General features: G+C 37.6%; 2 protein-coding genes across 3 annotated transcripts in view; one reads left to right on the top strand and one right to left on the bottom strand.

Annotated features, from left to right (window-relative positions):
• The window catches only part of LOC138702831 (uncharacterized), a 46,620-nt gene extending 35,522 nt beyond the window's left edge, over window positions 1–11,098 (bottom strand). The window contains exon 1 of the mRNA XM_069830145.1: window positions 10,943–11,098. The gene's annotated coding sequence lies outside the window, so the exon portion shown is untranslated. The remainder of the gene's footprint in view (window positions 1–10,942) is intronic.
• Window positions 1–19,937, top strand: part of LOC138702829 (vesicular glutamate transporter 1-like) — a 107,546-nt gene that overhangs the window by 41,684 nt on the left and 45,925 nt on the right. Inside the window, exon 1 of one of the 2 annotated variants that reach the window (XM_069830143.1) lies at window positions 1,336–1,473. The exons of the other annotated variant lie outside the window; for it this stretch is intronic. Within the exon in view, the coding sequence (XP_069686244.1) occupies window positions 1,424–1,473 (50 nt within the window). The 5' untranslated portion in view covers window positions 1,336–1,423. Of the gene's footprint in view, window positions 1–1,335; window positions 1,474–19,937 lie in introns of those variants that run through there. 2 annotated transcript variants of the gene reach the window in all.

Here is a 19,937-nt window from a genome sequence, read left to right as displayed (position 1 = left end):
CCATTTAGTACAATATTCTCGTCACGAGACATAATCACATACTTTGTCTTTTCGGGATTTACTTCCAAACCTATCTCTTTACTTGCTTCAAGTAAAATTCCCATGTTTTTCCTAATCGTTTGTGGATTTTCTCCTAATATATTCACGTCATCCGCGTAGACAAGCAGCTGATGTAACCCGTTCAATTCCTAACCCTCTCTGTTATCCTGGACTTTCCTAATGGCATACTCTAGAGCAAAGTTAAAAAGTAATGGTGATAGTGCATCTCCTTGCTTTAGCCCACAGTGAATTGGAAACGCATCTGACAGAAACTGAACTATACGGACTCTGCTGTACGTTAGACACATTTTAATTAATCTAACTAGTTTCTTGGGAATACCAAATTCAATAAGAATATCATACAAAACTCCTCTATTAACCGAGTCATATACCTTTTTGAAATCTATGAATAACTGATGCACTGTACCCTTATACTCCCATTTTTTCTCCATTAATTTATCTGTCGAATACAAAATATCTGGTCAATAGTTGATCTATTACGCCTAAAACCGCACTGATGATCTCCAATAATTTAATATACGTATGGAGTTAATATTCTCAAAAGAATATTGGACAAAATTTTGTACGACGTCAACAAAAGTAATATTCCTCGAAAGTTACTACAGTTAGTCTTGTCCCTCTTCTTAAAGATAGGTACGATTATGGACTCCTTCCATTGTTCTGGTACAATTTCCTTTTCCCAAATAGCAAGTACAAGCTTATAAATTTCGCTATATAATGCACTCCCACCCTCTTGTATTAATTCTGCTGGAATTTGATAGATACCTGGAGACTTATAATTTTTCAGGTTTTCTATCGCAATTTCGAATTCAGAAAGTGTGGGTTCGGGTATAAATGGCTCAGCAGTTTATATTTCAATTTCGTCCTGATCATTTCTACTTGGTCTATGTATATTTAGTAGTTGCCCATTTGTAGTAGTTTTGGCGCACACTGTATTAAAGAAAAACTTAATACTTTTTTGTTAATACTGTTGTATCTTCATTTTATATTGATTGTATTATTTTATTTTATTTCTATTATAATATTCTTTAGTCTGATATATTATTATGTATTATATATTTTGTTCAGTAGTATTATATAAATTTGTACTTGACCCTGATATAGCATCGTCCGATGCATTTGAAATTTGAAATTTCAAAATTTGAAATTTCACAAACGACAGCAACATCTATCAAAAGATAGTAGTGTCCTGGGTTTGAAGGTGACCTGTAAAACAATTATGATATATTTATTTCTCAGTCACCGTGATGTCAGACTCATATATTAATAGATAAATTGTTATACCAAACAGGTCTAGCTTCTATTTCACTGCAGTGAATGTTAGTGTTAACTGGCTTGGGTCTTTGTTTCGTTTCCCAGCAGGATGGAAACTGACCACAACAGTGCATACGGATCGACAGAACCCCTCTGCAGGTATGTAGCAACACTAATATATACGTGTCAATTTGTAAAGACAACTCTGGTTCAAGACCAGTGAGTTTCAAGTCATAAACTTATAATTAGTCAATCACAGACACGAGATAACCTTTTGAGTTGTAACTGCGTCGTTAAAATACATTTTCAGCGTCTAAATACAAGTGACCTCCAAATTTTGCCTGAGGCACTTCTATCAGGGGCAGAGTTCTTCAAATACCGTAAATCTACGAAATGGGACTCACAACTTTACTTACTTCCGTAGGAGACCATGCAAATTATTTTCTCTCTCTTTAAAATATATGACAAAACCATTGAAAACTGGAACCGGGAGTATCTCAAAGTGTGGGATAGGTCTTATTGCTGAAGGAATATTAGGATATGTGGTCATATACGGTTTTTTCTTACCCTTTATATAGGGATATCTTATGCAAAGTTGTACCGTTAGATGGCAGGATCGTTCCATGCGGCACATGTTGTAGGGCCTATATTATGTCATATGCTAAAGTTCATTACGTTCTTTCGTTTGTTAGTTTTCTGTGTGTGTAAAATAGTAATATGCGTTACAAGAGCGGTATGTTGAAGTTTTCATGTTCGAGGAAAAGTTTGAAAAAGCGAAACGTAGTTGAGCTTTTTTTATTTCCGAGAATTGAAAGAAAACATACCGCTCGTGTATCGTACATTATTCTGTGCGAAAATCTTTTATTACATACCTGAAAGAGGAATTTCTAATTAGTTGCAATGAAATCTCCATCTTGGTTTCTGTTCAATAACGGCAACTTTGGAAAACAAATATATCTATCTTCAACATTGTTGCTATAAAATGTTTTCTGTGTTTACTATACTCCAGCAGGCCGTGATATACGTCTGTCTTTTTTTTCCCCCAGTCTATAAATGCGAACTTAAAACAAACGGCTACCTTAATGTTACATGCGTCACGAATGCAGTAACTTTAGTGGAGTGGTAGAGTTTACTTAATTTTTGTAAATCTTTAAAAACAATAATTAACAGTGCAATTTAAGTGAAATTTCAGTGGTAAGTTTCCAATTTATAATTATTACTATATTGAACGTCTCTAAAAATAATATGTTAAAAGCCTAAAGCAGTAAAATCAATATGTCACTTAAGCGGTAAGAAGAGGGAAATTGTTATGTGTGTTAGGTTGGGAATACTGAATGTGGTATTTCACAGTTACCGCGTATTGATTGTGTGCGGAAATTTAGCAAATACGCACGATCTCGCACAATAGTAATATGCGTTACAAGAGCGGTATGTTGACGTTTTCATGTTCGAGGAAAAGATTGAAAAAGCGAAACGTAGTTGAGCTTTTTTAATTTCCGAGAAAATGAAAACAAACATACCGCTCGTGTATCGTACATTATTTTGTGCGAAGATCGTTTATTACATACCTGACAGAGGAATTTCTAATTAGTTGCAATGAAATCTCCATCTTGGTTTCTGTTCAATGACGGCAAATTTGCAAAACAAATATATCTTTCTTCAACATTGTTGCTGTAAAATGTTTTCTGTGTTTACTATACTCCAGCAGGCCGTGATATACGTCTGTCTTTTTTTTCCCCCAGTCTATAAATGCGAACTTAAAACAAACTGCTTCCTTAATGTTACATGCATCACGAATGCAGTAACTTTAGTGGAGTTGTAGAGTTTACTTAATTTTTGCAAATATTTAAAAACAATAATTAACAGTGCAATTTAGGTGAAATTGCAGTGGTAAGTTTCTAATTTATAATTATTACTATATTGAACGTCTCTAAAAATAATATGTTAAAAGCCTAAAGCAGTAAAACCAATATGTCACTTAAGCGGCAAGAAGAGGGAAATTGTTATGTGTGTTAGGTTGGGAATACTGAATGTGGAATTTTAGACTTTCCGCGGATTGGTTTTGTGCGGAAACCAAGTAAATACGCACGATCTCCCACAAATTATATTTATAACTAGCCGTACCCGTGCGTTCCGCTGTACTCGTTAGAAATAAATATAAAGTAATTACATAATTAAAATAGGACGTTTGATCCAGGGAACATTCGTATTTGATAGAACGATAAATGGTTTAATATGTTACTTAATTTAAATTGTATTTGAATAATTAAAATGCGATCATTTTGGTCCAGAGACCACTCATTTAGTGCAATGATAATTCCTTTAACATATTTCTTAATTGTTATTACACGCAAATAATTAAAATATGATTATTTGGTTCAGAGAACATCCGTTTTTGGTGCAAGGATAATTCGTTTAACATTTTTCTAAATTAGTGTTGAATGCATCCTTTAATAAATCGCTTCAAATTAATAGAGTTGATTGTGTACGAAGATAATTTTTATGTTAACCTTACTGTGCATCTTTTTTTAACTTTATTTTATTCACGCCGTAACATTTGTGGTCATGTATCGTGTTTAGAATGTGTGGGTGTATCAGCAGGCCGTTTTTACTCTTGTTGAGTTCCTGTTTCTATTGTGTGTTATAGATGGCTTGTGTTCATGTAACTGATTATAGACTTTAATATTTCTGGTATTGGTAATTGAGACGGTAATGAATCATGGCATGTATCTTTCCAATCCGGCATTTGCCTTTATGACTAAAGGGAATCATGAAAAACCCCAGTCAGATTGCTTGGACACGGGGTTTGTACCCAGGACCTCCCGAAAGCGTGTCTCAAACGCTACCGCCTGACCCAACTCGCTCGGTTGTATATAATTGTTTATGCAAATAAAAAAATCAGGTATCCTACATAAATATTATTTTAAGAAACACAGGAAACGAATATGGGTAAATTATGAGCGCAGGAACGCCATTTCGTGACATCTTTTAAAATAACTCAGCTCCTGTGAGCTCTATGGTAAAATGCTTATTTATTATGGGCTGCATGGTCCAGTAAAAATACTCATATTTACGATAAAACTCTTAAATATTATGTTCTGTGAACTAAAAGAAATTTAAGTGTATAAAATTAGAGTATTTTATGTGTACCAAATAAAGTTGCAATAATCAAGTTAAACTTACACAGTATTTCGACAGAATATCAAGTTTTCTGTGCGTAAAGATCTATTTTCATCTTACCTCAGTCCTCATATGCAGTATTACATCCATTTAGAGAAACTACAAATTTCAAATAGTGAAGGAATTATCCAAATTAGCTTCTGAGATTACTTCATATAAACACACAAATATTCTATGTATATTAATATTGATAAACGTCAAGGCCGCCTTAAATAGACGGAGTCATTTGTTTCTATTTAATTATAGCCATCGACGTCGTTCCTGCAATAACTCCTATGTGATCTCGATTTTCAGATTTTTTCTCTATTCAATAACTTAGTTATACAGCAAATAATACAATCTCCTACATGTAATTATATTTCTTTCTGTCGAAAATGTAAAGAATTGACGATCTCCTGTGTTACCACTGCCATAGAATGAATAAATCTGTTTTTTCTTCCTACTGAAAAATTTTATATTTTGCACATAATAGTTACGGAACAACGACGCTATAATCTGAGGCGGCGGTGAAAATGTATTGTACGTTATTTTAAAACTCTTGTATATCCTTAAATATCAGTCGTATCAAAATTTTGCTTGGAATAAAACTTATCGGAAATCATTTTTAAAGAAACTTTTGTTATGTAACATTTTTCACAAAAATCAATAATAAGCGAGATATTTCGATTTATTTAATTCAGGCCCCCTTATAACCCCCTTTTAAATAAAGTATTTTGAACGTCATATAGCCTAAAATCTAACTTACAACGAACTTAATTTATATTCCAATTTTCATCGAAATTCGTTCAGCCATTATCGCGTGAAAAGGTATAAACATCCAGACAGACAGACATACAAACAAAAATTTCAAAAAAGCTATTTTCGGTTTCAGGATGATTAATTATACATGTTAACACCAATTATTTTTGGAAAAGCGAAAATTACCAAATAAATTTCGGTTACAGATATATTATTAGTATAAATTATTTTGTGCGAGATCGTGCGTATTTGCTTGCTTTCCGCACAAAACCAATACGCGGTAAGTGTGAAATACCATATTCAGTATTCCCAACCTAACACACATAACAATTTTTCTCTTCTTACCGCTTAAGTGACATATTGATTTTACTGCTTTAGGCTTTTAACATATTATTTTTAAAGACGTTCAGTATAGTAATAATTATAAATTGGAAACTTACCACTGCAATTTCACCTAAATTGCTCTGTTAATTATTGTTTTTAAATATTTGCAAAAAATTAAGTAAACTCTACAACACCACAAAAGTTACTGCATTTGTAATGCAAGTAACATTAAGGAAGCCGTGAAAAAATCAACAAGATTCCAGACTCAACATAGACTGGGGGAAAAAAAGACAGACGTATAGGCTATCACGGCCTGCTGCAGTATAGTAAACACAGAAAACATTTTATAGGAACAATGTTGAAGATAGATATATTTGTTTTCCAAAGTTGCCGTCATTGAACAGAAACCAAGATGGAGATTTCATTGCAAATAATTAGAAATTCCTCTTTCAGGTATGTAATAAACGATCTTCGCACAAAATAATGTACGATACACGAGCGGTATGTTTGTTTTCATGTTCTCGGAAATTAAAAAAGCTCAACTACATTTCGCTTTTTCAATTTTTTCCTCCAACATCACATACCGCTCTTGTAACGCATATTACTATTGTATAACCTAGTGTAATTTAATGTAATTCAGTATTTTCTTACTTCATAATTTAATTTACAATAAATAATAGCGTAAACTTGTATAATACTGACCGATTCCCCTTAAGAGATGGATGGGGAAATCTGCAGTATGCAGAATATAGATACGAGTAAATTGAATGTTCATGAACCTAAACGAAAACTTTGAGAAAGAGGTGCACGAATAAAAGATAGTAACTTTGTCGAAGGTGAATATTGCCTCTTTAATCATTAGTACTGTAAGTACCGTACGCGAAAAAGACGATATGCAGCCACCAATGTGTTTTTATATGGAAGGGACTATCAGTCTTGAATTTCTGGCATTTTTTCCTCTAGTTGCAGAAAGATCAAATGGAATTTTTAATATGATATAATATGATCGCAGTAGCTAGTATCACGATTATTTGTTGGTTTTGTAGGTTAAGTACATACAGTCCTGAGACATTTGTTGTTTTAGTCTTAAAGTTCAATATAATTCTACACTTAAAGATACACTGACAAGAAGAAAAACGGTGTTAGGGCACAAATGCAGATATACTTTACCATACTTCGGGTCTTTGCACATACATCTCATATCGTAATCATGTATTACGAATGTCTACTTTAACCCTCATTACTCATTTTTGACTTACACCACTTGTGCTCTGAACGGCTCATTTGAAGTAGTTATTTTTGTTTTTGTTTGAGGCGCAAATTAATTAGTTATACTTTGTAAGGTTGAAAGCATATATTCAGAATCTTTCGGGACCTGATTGAAGACAAAAAGCTTTCCCTGATTCTTAAATATGGCAACACAACAAAAATTTGGTATTTTGACTTGTTTTTAGGAGTATTTAATATATTAATACACTAGGTACGTAAATCCTCTTAATGCAAGTAAAACCAAACGGATGACACAAATAAGAAATAAACAGAATATCTACAACCCTCCCAATCTGACGATAAACATGTTTGAAGAAACTGAGAAGTTTAAATATCTTGGAACAGTAATGACAAGTAACAATAACGAATTAATTGAAGTACAGAGTCGAATCACTGCAGCCAATAAGGTCTATTTTGCATTAAGCGCTATATTGAAATCTAACTGTGTGCACAAGGAAACAAAACTTAAAATATACAAAACAATTATTAGAAGTATTCTCTGTTATGCAAGCGAAACTTGGACATTATCTAAGGAGACAGAAGCTAAACTAGGTATATTTGAACGCAACATACTCAGAAGAATTTTTGGACCAGTGCAAGAAAATATGCAGTGGAGAATACGTTATAATAACGAGCTATATAAATTATATAGAAGTTTCGATATTTTCATCAAATTAAGGAGGCTTGAATGGGCCGGACATGTCTATCGGATGAAAGGGAACAGAATACCAAAGAAGATCTTAGAAGGGAAAATACATGGTAAAAGACCAATTGGTAGACCCAAAAATAGATGGATAGATGCGGTAACGATCGATTCTCAGGACTATCTCGGAACAACTGCCTGGAGGAGATTAGCATAGGACAGGGACAGTTGGAGGAAGAAAATTGAGGAGGCTAAGGCTCGACTTTGGGCTGTGATGCCATCGTAGTAGTAGTAGTAGTAGTAGTAGTAATAGTAGTACGTAAATCCTCAATGTTTATACAGAGTGTTTCCGAGGTGGTGTTACAAACTTTCAGGGATGATCGCGAAGGGCATATGTATCAATTTGAGATAAGGAACCCTGATCCGAAAATGACCGAGTCGAAAGTTACAAACAAAAATAATTGTGTGGAAATGGAATAATTTTATTCCTCTGTACATCTTATTTATATGTATTTATCTGTACATCTTACACATCCTGTATTCATCTGACGTTGTTTACGTTGTCTACTTACAGTATTCCATTCAGTGCGCTGTCTGAGGGGTGGGGACAGGAAACTACACTAAAGCAATGCAGATAGCGTAATGTGTAACGGACATGGTCGGTCCTGATATGCACGTCTGTAGACAGCAGTGTATATGTACAAGTTGCAGTGTCCAGTCGATCAGTTCTAGTGAAATGGAGGAGTACACGAGAGCGGAACAAGCAGACCTGATTTTCGAATACGGATGAGCCAATGGGAACAGTAGACAAGCTCACAGATTGTATCGGGACAAGTACCCACGTAGGAGACATCCGGCCCATACCATCTTTCCACGACTGTTCCAAAGGTTAAGGGAAGGAGGGCACGTGGTGCCAAATTACAATTCCATTTCCACAGAACTAGTTTTGCTTATAACTTTCGAATCAGTCATTTCAGGACCAGGGTTTCTTATCTCAAATTGTTCATCCCTGAAAGTTTGTAACACCACCTCGGAAACATCCTGTATACTGGAAAACAAATGCACACACAAAGCGCATCGCACAAAGTACACGCGCGCTGTTTGTGCTAGTTCAGGATATCTCTATTGGCCAGGCAGAAATAGCAGTTAGTGCTGTGATCCTTGTATTCATGCGAAACCATGGCAACACCAAAAGGCATGTCTTTGCGTTTTTCTTTTGTCCAGCCACGAAGCATTTCCTCACAATTATGAACAGAATATGAGAAGCCCAATTCTAGTCTTGACCACCAAGGGGAATTTAAAAATAAGCAATATATTTTATGCACTTGTCACAGATGATGAAATATTGCGCCTTTGACGTTGAAATGTGTAGCAGCCATGCGTCAGGATTATTCTTATAATCATACCTGCTCGAAGAAGCCATGATGCAATCTAAGGAAAAAAAAAAAAAAACAAAACAGGGTGTTTTATCAGATAATTTGTTACATTCAAAAACAACTAAAATTATGTAAAAGTGATGTTTGTGAAACATTAATTACCTTGTATAGTCGCGTCGCTGTTATTTTCGGCGTGACTCCTCCTCTTTGCTTACGTCCAAGGAAGTGTAGGCTCTGCAAGGGTTGGATAAAAATTTATGGCAACACTGCTGTCATATGGCGATGGTGCGTTCGAGAGCTGCTAGCTGTGTGGACATGAACAAGGACTGTTAGATGAGTTAGTGCAGACAGTACTCTGTCAATCTACTGCAGTGTGTAGAACGTTGACTTTCATAGGGGTAGTGCGAGCGCCCTAAGACCATATTTACAAAACTAGAGCAATGTTCCTGGATCAAAATTGAAGTGACACGAGGTCGTAGTGCACAATAATTTTTTCAGGGACTGCGTGAAACATGTGCCGATGCAGCGTTGCCATATCGCACAGTGGCACGATGGGCTAAAGCGTTCCGGGAAGGCAGGGACGCCGTTCAGGACAACCTCCGTTCAACTCCTTGCTTCCCTGTTGGATGCTGATCGCCGATGGACTGCGCGTGAGTTAGAAGCGGAAGTCGGAGTATGTCACAAAACTGTGCTCCACATTCTGGGTTACCGCAAAATTACAGGGCGTTGCATACTCCATGAAATTTCCGAGGTTAACAATGGCATCGCTATGCAGTCGCACAGGCCTTGTTGGACCGGTACCAAAGGGAAGGTGACGACTTTCTTGAACGAATCGTCGCTTTGGACGAAACCTGGGCTCGCTCATACGAACCAACCAAACTTGAAACGCCAATCAAATGAATGAAAGCATCCCGATTCTCCTCGTCCAAAGAAAGTGCGCCCTACACAAAGTGCTGTGAAGGTGATGTTCATTGTGGCGTATGACATTGATGGGGTAATACTGCACCACGCTGTACCTCCAAGGCAGACGGCAAACGTGGACTACTACTGCAGGTTCCTGCAGCACTACCTTCGTCCAGCCCTCAGGAGAAAACGACGACACTTGGGGGTACAGAACCCCACCATTCTTCATGACAATGCAAAGAGTCACACCGCTGCCGCTGTCAAGGACCTCTTGCGCCGCTGGCAATGGGAGATTCTGGAACATCCACCGTACTCATCCGATATGAGTCCATGCGATTACGATCTTTTCACCAAAGTGAAAGAACCACTGCGAGGGACCCGGTACAATACCAGGGATGAACTTATCCGTGCTATAGGGCGGTCAATACGAAACATCAATAAAGATGGACGCGCTGATGGTGTACGACGCCTTCTAAACATTTTGTAAAAGGATGGTAAATAAGGGGGCCACTTTATTGAAGGTATGTAAATGTTGTAAAAAGGTAAAGGTATCCCCGTAACATGCCATGAAGGCACTTGGGGGGCATGGAGGTAGAACCCCATGCTTTCCATGACCTCGGCACTAGAATGAGATGGTGTGGTCGGCACCACGCTCTGACCGCCTTTTACCCCCGGGAAAGACCCGGTACTCAATTTTATAGGAGGCTGAGTGAACCTCGGGGCCGTTCTGAAAGTTTGGCAACGAGAAAAAATCCTGTCACCACCTGGGATCGAACCCCGGACCTTCCAGTCCGTAGTCAGCTGCTCTAGTACCCCTGTGAATAAAGCGATGTCAGAAATATTTAACTGTTGGCATTACTTTTTATCCAACCTTTTGTGTAAAGACTAGGTAGGAATAATCGTTCGCCATTTTAGTTCTTTCGTTGCCGGTTGCGGTTAGCAGACGACGGTATTAGCCTACTCTCTTTCCAACTAAAGATTGAAGTAAACGTAAACAAAACCCAAATGTATTACTCCGCAATCGCAAGCAGGCTGCCAAAGCAGCACGCAGGGCAGCCACCATCTGACATATTGCAGACGACATTACAACACATTCATTAAACTAACCCGTAAATGCCCACAGAGGGTTAATAACAAGACTTACATGATTAATAAAGTTAAAATGTCATTAATATAATAATTAGATTCTACTTACGTCAGTGTGTGAACTTGTATACCGTTAATCGGAACTCGATAAAGGCTCTATCCGCTCCATATCCGAATCTTCAGGTTCATCTGAACTGTCTTCTGTGTTGATAACCAGTGGCAGAAACGCCAGTGAACTCTGATGTTAATTTCACAATTTCGGCAATAGCAAGAGTAGGATATTTATTGCATAAAGAATTGAAAACGTTTAAAATCATGGTTTTTTCTCCACTGTGTAAGCGTTTTCCTTTTCCTTTCTTGTGCTTAATAACACGAGATGGAGAAGGCTGATCAGCTTCAGCCATTTCGCTTAGCACTAGAGTTGGGTCGATTCGTTCACGAATCGTTCATTCGAACGACTAATAATAAAGAATCGTAAGAATCGATTCGTGGTATCAACGAATCGTCGTTCAAACGAATCGTCATTCAAAAGAATATGAAGGAATCGGCATGGTATCGTAACCCACGATTCTATTCGTTGTTTGATGCAACGAGCACAGAATGCATAGAGTAGATATAAACAGCTTGGAGGTGAAGCCGCTTTTGTGGACAGTCGCCATTATGATGCTACCAAAACATTGCGCTCCCGGTTAGCACATGGGCAGTTGATTGTGATGTTGCATCGTTGTTTTAATTAATAAATTAACTAATTTCAATATGCCTACATGTTCTGCGTATGGCTGCACAAACAGGTTTCCAAAAAAAAATCCTGGAATAACTTTTCACGGGTAAATATGCATGTGTGAAATGTACTTATTACCGGTAGGCTAGATACGGTAATGAATGATTTAGCCTAAGTTAGTCGGTTAGATTCGTATTGTTCACGTATTTGTTTGATTAAGAGAAAGGATTAGTGTATTGATATTATTGTAATTAATTTTTATAATCACGAATTCAGACACGCTTTGTAAACTTAGCATTTACGAGCGAAGCTAACCTAACAACCCATGTTGGAAGTTTGTGTCGAGTGCTATAGAAAACGGGCGTACCGAGGTTTCTCTTAAACCGAATGCACGTATTCGTTTGATGAAGAAAAAGAAATAGTGTATTAATATTATTGTAATTAATTTTTATAATCACGAAATCAGACTTATGCTTTGCAGACTTAGTAGCTTCATTAACTCGGTCGTGAACTGACTTGACCCACTTGGTAATAAAACTTCACTTTTGTTCGCCGTTATAATCTAATTATATACTATAAAAGAAGAGCCTATCAAATATTATATGGTTAAGAGCATTCCACTTTTTCTCTAAACAAAATCGGGACATCTATACGAAATACTGGCAAAAGGAAGAGAATGATAATTTGCGTTAAGAAGCAAGTTGCATTATTAAATCGAAGCAAATGGATCAACCTATAAAAGTAATTATTATAGGGTAGCATTTTTATTGGACTAGTAGCAAAATAAGGTCAAACAGTTATCTTCCTTTTTTATCATTATTGTTTGTTTAACCTTCCAGATTATCTATTAAATACCATACTGCAATTTGAAGAGCTGCCAATTTAAATAACCTGTATATATGTGATTTATCGATGACAGTTTCGTAATTTTTGCTAAAAAATACGTGCATAGCGATTCTGTATTACGAAACAAACAAGAAAGTGTGAGTCCTACAAGAAATTAGGAACATATGGAATTCTTATTATCATAAGATCTTCTATAACGTAATAGCTACTTTGCAATGTTTTGGTAGCAACAAGATGGCGTCAGGTCCATCAAACCGGCTTCACTCCGTCCAATGGTATTAAGATGCTAGTGTCTACTCTATTGTATTCTGTGCTCGTTGGTTTGATGTAACCTGTCAACGGACATTTCCGAACCGTGTCGAATGCTCCCGAGCGAGACTGAAATCAAAATATGTACTGCATTTGTTAAGTATGGAAAATAATGAACACAAACCTGAAATTTGCATAGTTAAATAGAGATGTAATGCAAAAAATGTACTTCATAATAAGGTTCAGTTGATAAATTATAATTTAGAGACATTATCGTGGGTAATTTTGTAGACTAATGGAGTTCATACTGAATGGTTCCAGCCAATGAGAAAGAGACAATCCAATGTCTCGCCTCTTATGCCATCTATGAGAGAGATGTAGAACGTTTTTGTTCTACGCGTGGTTTACAAAGGAAAGTGTCTTGCGACGATTCAAAAGAATAGTTGGAATCGCAGACTGAGAAGAATCGTGAACGAATCGTTAGAATCGATTCGTAATGTGTGATTGAATCGTTGGAATCGACTTCTGAAAAAGAATCGTGTTGCCCAACTCTACTTAGCACTCGACAAAATGTTTTAATAAAGTTAATAAAACATGTATTACTTAATGATTTGCTATTAATATTACCAATGAAACCACAACACTGTAACACACGCTTCGTGTACTGACTGCTTAACAATAGGCTACTACAATACAATACGTCATTGTCGTCTGCCACGAACAAACTATTGCGAGCGACTCTCTCTAACTGGGACATTGACCTCGACGTCAGACGGTGCGAGAAAGACGAAGTCTGGGATTCACAAAGGCATCTTTCACGTGATCAAGGCATGCATCTCTCACGTGATCGTTCTGCAACGCACACTCGCTAGAGGCAGAGGGGGAGAAGAATTTTGTGCTGACAGACATGGGATATCGAAGAATTCTCATTAGTTCGATGTATATGCGCGTTGATATCGAAGAGTTTATTTATCTACTGGGAATAGTGGATTTTCTTTTTTTTTTTTCGTCTTCTTTAAATTCATGATTAAATGTTATTCTTCGAAGAGCGGAGAATTTCTTCAATTCAATTCTACAGAAATTTCTTTGATGTTTGAAACACCGAATCTTGCATTTGTGTTATACCAGCTGTGTTGATGTGCTCTGTGAATCTGCAAGTCACCTTGGGAGGGATTTAATCCCTATTACGCATGCGCGTTGCTATAATACACGTTAAAATGATTTATCATGCAATGTCTGAAACTACTAATATAAACATGTTGTTTAAATTGTAAGAAAGTGTTCTTATAAGCATGTTTAATTCACTCGTATTCTATGTATATTATACATTTTATTATTTTAGAAGGAACTATTTTAATGTGAGAAAGAAGATGACAAGCATGAGCTTGAAGGCGTTGTGCGTCCAATAGCCAATCAGAAACCATTAGGCCACGTGCATTTATTTACATTTACTTCAATCTTTAGCTGGAAAGAGAGGGTCCCCGTAAAATAGGGATCGTCCCGTTTTTCGCTAATGCGTGCCGTTTTCCCGAGAAAAGTCTTCGGGACAGCTTTCCGTCCCGTATTTTAGAGTTCTAACCTGAGAAAAAACGGAAAAAGTTACAATGTCTATTCTATTATTACAAATTACAAACATCGCAGGCGACTGTAGAGCAGGACTGCACAAACGGCGCTCATTTGCCGCGGCCGCTTCTTGGGAGGGGAGAGCCGTCTAAGGCGCAGTTCACACAGAGAAGACGTAGACAGGACGTGGCTCGTACGTCGGGCGGAGATACGACGCAGACATGACGTGAGCAAAGCATACTGAAGAGTCAAAAAACCTTTGCGACACTATATTTATAATTTATATCCTATTGTCACTTTGTAATAGGCCTAAATGGCAATTTATACAAATACGAGGGGGATCCAGGAAATAACGACCGTTCGCGCATACCCGCCGCGCAGCTGACTCCCCTTCCTTGTTTGAAGGTCAACTGGCTTCCTTAACATGTGTTCTCATAATGTTGTGAGTACTGGTTGCAACAAGTCGCCATTGTGCATTTTGTGTTACTTCAAAATGAACGACGTGATTGATAATCCCGCCGACTGTGAGGTGAGGAGTGTGATTAGATTTTTGAATGCCCGACATTTGAAACCTGCAGAAATTTACCGGCAATTGAAAGAAGTGTATGGTGATACTGTAATGAATGAAAGAAATGTGAGAAAATGGTGCGAAATGTCCAACAATGGGCGAACAAATGTCCACGATGAAACTCGACCCGGACGCCCATCACTCATCACAGAAGACCTGAAGACTAAAGTGAACGACAGAATCTTGCAAGACAGGCGCACATCACTCGACGAATTGCATATTGCCTTTCCTGACATTTCTCGTTCTTTGCTTGGTGAAATTGTGTCGCAACATCTTGGCTACCACAAAATCTGTGCACGATGGGTTCCACGGCAACTGAGTGACCAACACAAAACTCAGAGAATGGCCTCAGCATTGACCTTCTTGATGCGATATCACACAGATGGAGACGCCTTTCTTGATCAAATTGTGACTGTTGATGAGACCTGGGTGTCTCACAACACCCCAGAGACCAAGCGCCAATCACGTCAGTGGCATCATCCCTCATCACCCAAGAAACCGAGAAAATTCAAACAGACTCTCTCAACACAAAAAGTCATGGCTACTGTCTTTTGGGATCTCAAAGGTGTTCTTTTGCTGGATTTCATGCCAAAAGGCACTACGATCAATGCAAATCGTTATTGTGAGACTTTACGAAAACTACGGCGAGCCATCCAAAACAAGAGGCGAGGAATGCTTTCGAGAGGAGTTGTGCTTCTTCACGACAACGCCCGCCCGCACACTGCTGCTTCAACTCGAGAATTGCTGGATCAATTCGGTTGGGAAATCTTTGATCGTCCGCCCTATAGTCCAGACCTTGCTCCTAGCGATTTTCACGTTTTCACTAAGCTGAAAGACTTTCTGGGTGGTACGCGTTTTGGAAGTGATGAAGAGTTGAAGAAGACAGTGAACACCTGGCTTAATGAACTGGCGGCAGAGGAGTATAACACGGGAATTCTAAAGCTAGTGAACAGATACGACAAATGTTTAAATGTAAGTGGTGATTATGTAGAGAAGTAAAGGAAGCTTCAGTTATGTAACACTTTGTTTTTTCAAATAAATATATATTTTTTTAATTATTACAACAAAACGGTCGTTATTTCCTGGATCCCCCTCGTATATAGAATAGCCTATTACATTCTGCTAACACTCACAAATCAATTCCATGTAATAGTAATATACGTTACAAGAGCGGTATGTTGACGTTTTCATGTTCGAGGAAAAGATTGAAAAAGCGAAACGTAGTTGAGCTTTTTTTAATTTCCGAGAACATGAAAACAAACATACCGCTCGTGTATCGTACATTATTTTGTGCGAAGATCGTTTATTACATACCTGAAAGAGGAATTTGTAATTAGTTGCAATGAAATCTCCATGTTGGTTTCTGTTTAATGACGGCAACTTCGGAAAACCAAAATATCTTTCTTCAACTTTGTTGCTATAAAATGTTTTCTGTGTTTACCATACTCCAGCAGGTCATGATATACGTCTGTCTTTTTTTTTCCCCCAGTCTATAAATGCGAACTTAAAACAAACGGTAAGGTTATGTAATGTTTTATTTTTCATTTTAATATTTTAACAATATTATATTGCAGTAATAACATCGGCATCTGGAATGTTGTTGATTTTTTCACGGCTTCCTTAATGTTACTTGTATCAGGAATGCAATAAGTTTCGTGGAGTAGTAGACTTTACTTAATTTTTGCAAATATTTAAAAGAAATAATTAACATTGCAATTTAGGTGAAATTGCAGTGGTAAGTTTCCAATTTATAATTATTACTATGTTAAACGTCTCTAAAAATAAAATGTTAAAAGCCTAAAGCAGTAAAATGAATGTCGCGCTTAAGCGGTAAGAAGAGGGAAATTGTTATGTGTGTTACGTTGGGAATACTGAATCTAGTATTTCACACTTACCGCGTATTGGTTCTGTGCGGAAAACAAGCAAATACGCACGATCTCGCACAAAAGTATGTAATTTAATTCTTAATTTAAATGATTAACTGTTCGGCAATCCCTGACATGACGAGTAAGGAGTTCCATAGGGGGCAAATTGACACGGTAAAGGAGGATGGATAGAAAGAGATACGGTGACGAGGAATAGATAATAAAGTCTGATGTTGATTCCACAAAGTTGTAAGATATTCAAAGCGAGTTCTCAGATATTTTGGAGTAGAAGCTGTGATGAAAGAATTGAACATGTATGACGACCGTTTCCAGAAATTTTATATAATGTCCCACCAATGTATCTATATCATATTAACGGTTAGCGGGTCTGGCCGCGAAACCACGTGGCCCGGGTTCGATTCCCGATCGGGGCAAGTTACCTGACTGAGGATTTTTCCGGAGTTTTTCCTCAACCCAGTATGAGCAAATGCTGGGTAACTTTCGGTGCTTGACCTCGGACTCATTTCACCGGTATTATCACCGTCTCAGTCAGACACTTTAATAACCTAAGATGTTGATAAAGCGTCGTAAAATAACCTACTAAAATAAATAAAAGAAACCATATTAAACCATCTCTTCACAAATTGAATATCAAATTCAAAATCGTCGCGAATTTTCTTTTACAGTCAGACGTCACGTGTCTCTTTGAAAGGCCATTCGTGACTCTAAAGAGGCAAAACGCAGACTTCGAAGTGGCGTGCCCCCATCCTGTCCTCTCTGTGTACATTGATGCATTTGTTTACATGGGAGAGACTCGAAAATTCATCATGTCTTCGCCCCGTATCCGAGCCACGTCTTCTCTGTGTGAATTGCGCCTAACAGCTCGCCGAAAAGGTACGTCGGAATGACGTAGGCTTGCTATAGGTAGAGGACTGTCCACGCAGCTATCTGGTGCAGTGTGTATTATCAGTAGCTATTTCACTTTGCCTATCTACGGCTACATAATGGGGGAATCTAAAAGACGGAAAAGTGATCATCAGGAAAATTCTTGCAATATTGCATGGGAAAATACTTATTTTTTCCACGGAGTCAATACTTATCTGCCACAAAAGTTTGAAAGAAAGAGGAAAACATAATATAACACGTCATTACTAGTCCACACATAGACATACGATGGTTTTGTTGGTGAAGATCGCAGTTAAAAAGGTTCAGGAGTTGAAAGTTGCATTATTACATGAGGTAGGGTACGTTAGAATTTATTAATCTTCAACAATTTAAATATCTCTCTTCAGGGAAAACGCCAGCTCATTGTTGATATGTTGAATAAATTACGGGATTTCAGTCGTAAACTTACACTTTTCGTAAGTCAGTTTCGGTAAGGTAATACGGCTCACTTTCCAACGACAGAAACTGATCGTGATGAAGCCATTTTAAATGATTATGTGCAAATACACTCAGGGACAAAAAAACCCGGACTCTTCTATATTTGCTTATATTTTGATGCCAATTATTTCGAAATGAAACAAAACCCATTTAAACAAAATAATGTTTCATTTAGCACCTTATACGACAACATTTGAAAAAAAAAAATCTCTGATGAGAAAATTTACAAAAAATTACCAAGGGCCTATAACTATGGCATCGTTTGGTTTAACTGTTTTTTTTCATTTTATGGTGCCTTAAACATTAAAAACTCTTTTTAGTAACGGGTATTACCCCCTCTGGCTTGAATAACTGCATCCATACGGCTTGGCATGCTCTCAATTTGGTTAGCAATGTCTTCTTGAGTGCTCGCCTCAACTCTTGTAACGATTCTGGTCTCGGTCGTCTATTCTTAACACGCCGTCCCAGCAAGCCCACACGTGTTCAATTGGGTTCATGTCTGGACTCCTTGCTGTCCATGGAAGAACATGGATTCCCACTTCTTGGAGATAATCTCCGACCGCATGGGCAATATGCGGCCGTGCATTATCATGCATTAAAACAAAATTATCGCCTACAAATTGGCCAAATGGCACAACATGATCAGCCAAACATTCATTTATATACCTATCAGCTGTTAGTCTTCCATTTTCAACAAAAATCAACTCTGTACGAGCATCCGTACACACTCCTGCCCAAACCATCACTTCACCACCTCCATACGGCACATTTTCGGAAATGCAAAACTGTGAAAATCGTTCTCCCCTCCTTCTCCAAACACTTTCACGTCCATCAGGTGAGCACAGATTGAAACGGGACTCATCGGTGAACAGAACACAGCTCCACTGTCCATTTCTCCAATCCCTTTGATCATTTGCAAAACGCAGTCGTTCAACTCGATGCATCCTGAGAAGTCTGGGACCAGTTGCAGGTCTACTTGATATCAGTCCACTTGCTTTCAACCTCCTTCTAACTGTTTTGGCCGAAATTGGGCGTCCATGCATGTTAACAAATTGCTGGGCTACACTACTAGCTGGCAGGTTGCGCTCCCTGAGAACTCTCAACACCATATACCAGTCTTCATTTGGATTTGTAGCTCTTGGACGACCCGAACCTGGTCTTCTGGTATATTCTAGGGTCTCTCTATACCGTTTTATGGCATCATGGGTTGTGCTTCTAGCCATATTCATAACATTTGCAATGTAACGTACACTGCGTCCATCATCGTAAAGGGCTACAGCTCGAGCCACATCTTCAGGTCGCGTCTTGTTGTAAGACAAATGTTACAACCCCACTTAAACTCAGAAAATGTAAAAATTAAGAAATAACGATTGATAACGATAATGAAGCACAAAATGGTTGAGACAAAATTGTTATAGCTGAGACTCCGAAAGCAAAATTGGAATATTTGGTTGTAATGGCTTGTTTATAAAACAAAAAACAATCAACAATGTATACACGTCTCCATAACAACAGATGGCTACCATAATATTGTATGAGAAGATAATGTTTTGCAAAATACCAGCAAATATTAAAGTGTCCGGTTTTTTTTTTTTTGTCCCTGAGTGTAGTAACTGAAATTCAAAATGAATTTAATTCTAGGTTCCAAGATCTTGTCTTAATTGGAAATATGTTTAAAGTTATCATAATAAATTCCTTCAACACCAGTTGAAACAGTGTCATACTATTTACAGCTTGAACTGATTGATTTTCAATGTGACCTAAGGATTAAAGACCGTTTGAATACAGTAATACTACTAGCCTGGTTGAGTTTTACAAGACTAAACATTAGCAATAATATCCACGACTATACAAGCTGGCTGTGAAAATGATTGCTATGTTTGGCTCAACATTTATATTTGTGAGCAAC

This window comes from Periplaneta americana, chromosome 7 (assembly GCF_040183065.1).
Source record: "Periplaneta americana isolate PAMFEO1 chromosome 7, P.americana_PAMFEO1_priV1, whole genome shotgun sequence".
Lineage (NCBI taxonomy): Eukaryota > Metazoa > Arthropoda > Insecta > Blattodea > Blattidae > Periplaneta > Periplaneta americana.
The sequence above is the reverse complement of the archived record's forward strand: the minus strand, read 5'-3'. Positions and strand labels throughout refer to the sequence as shown.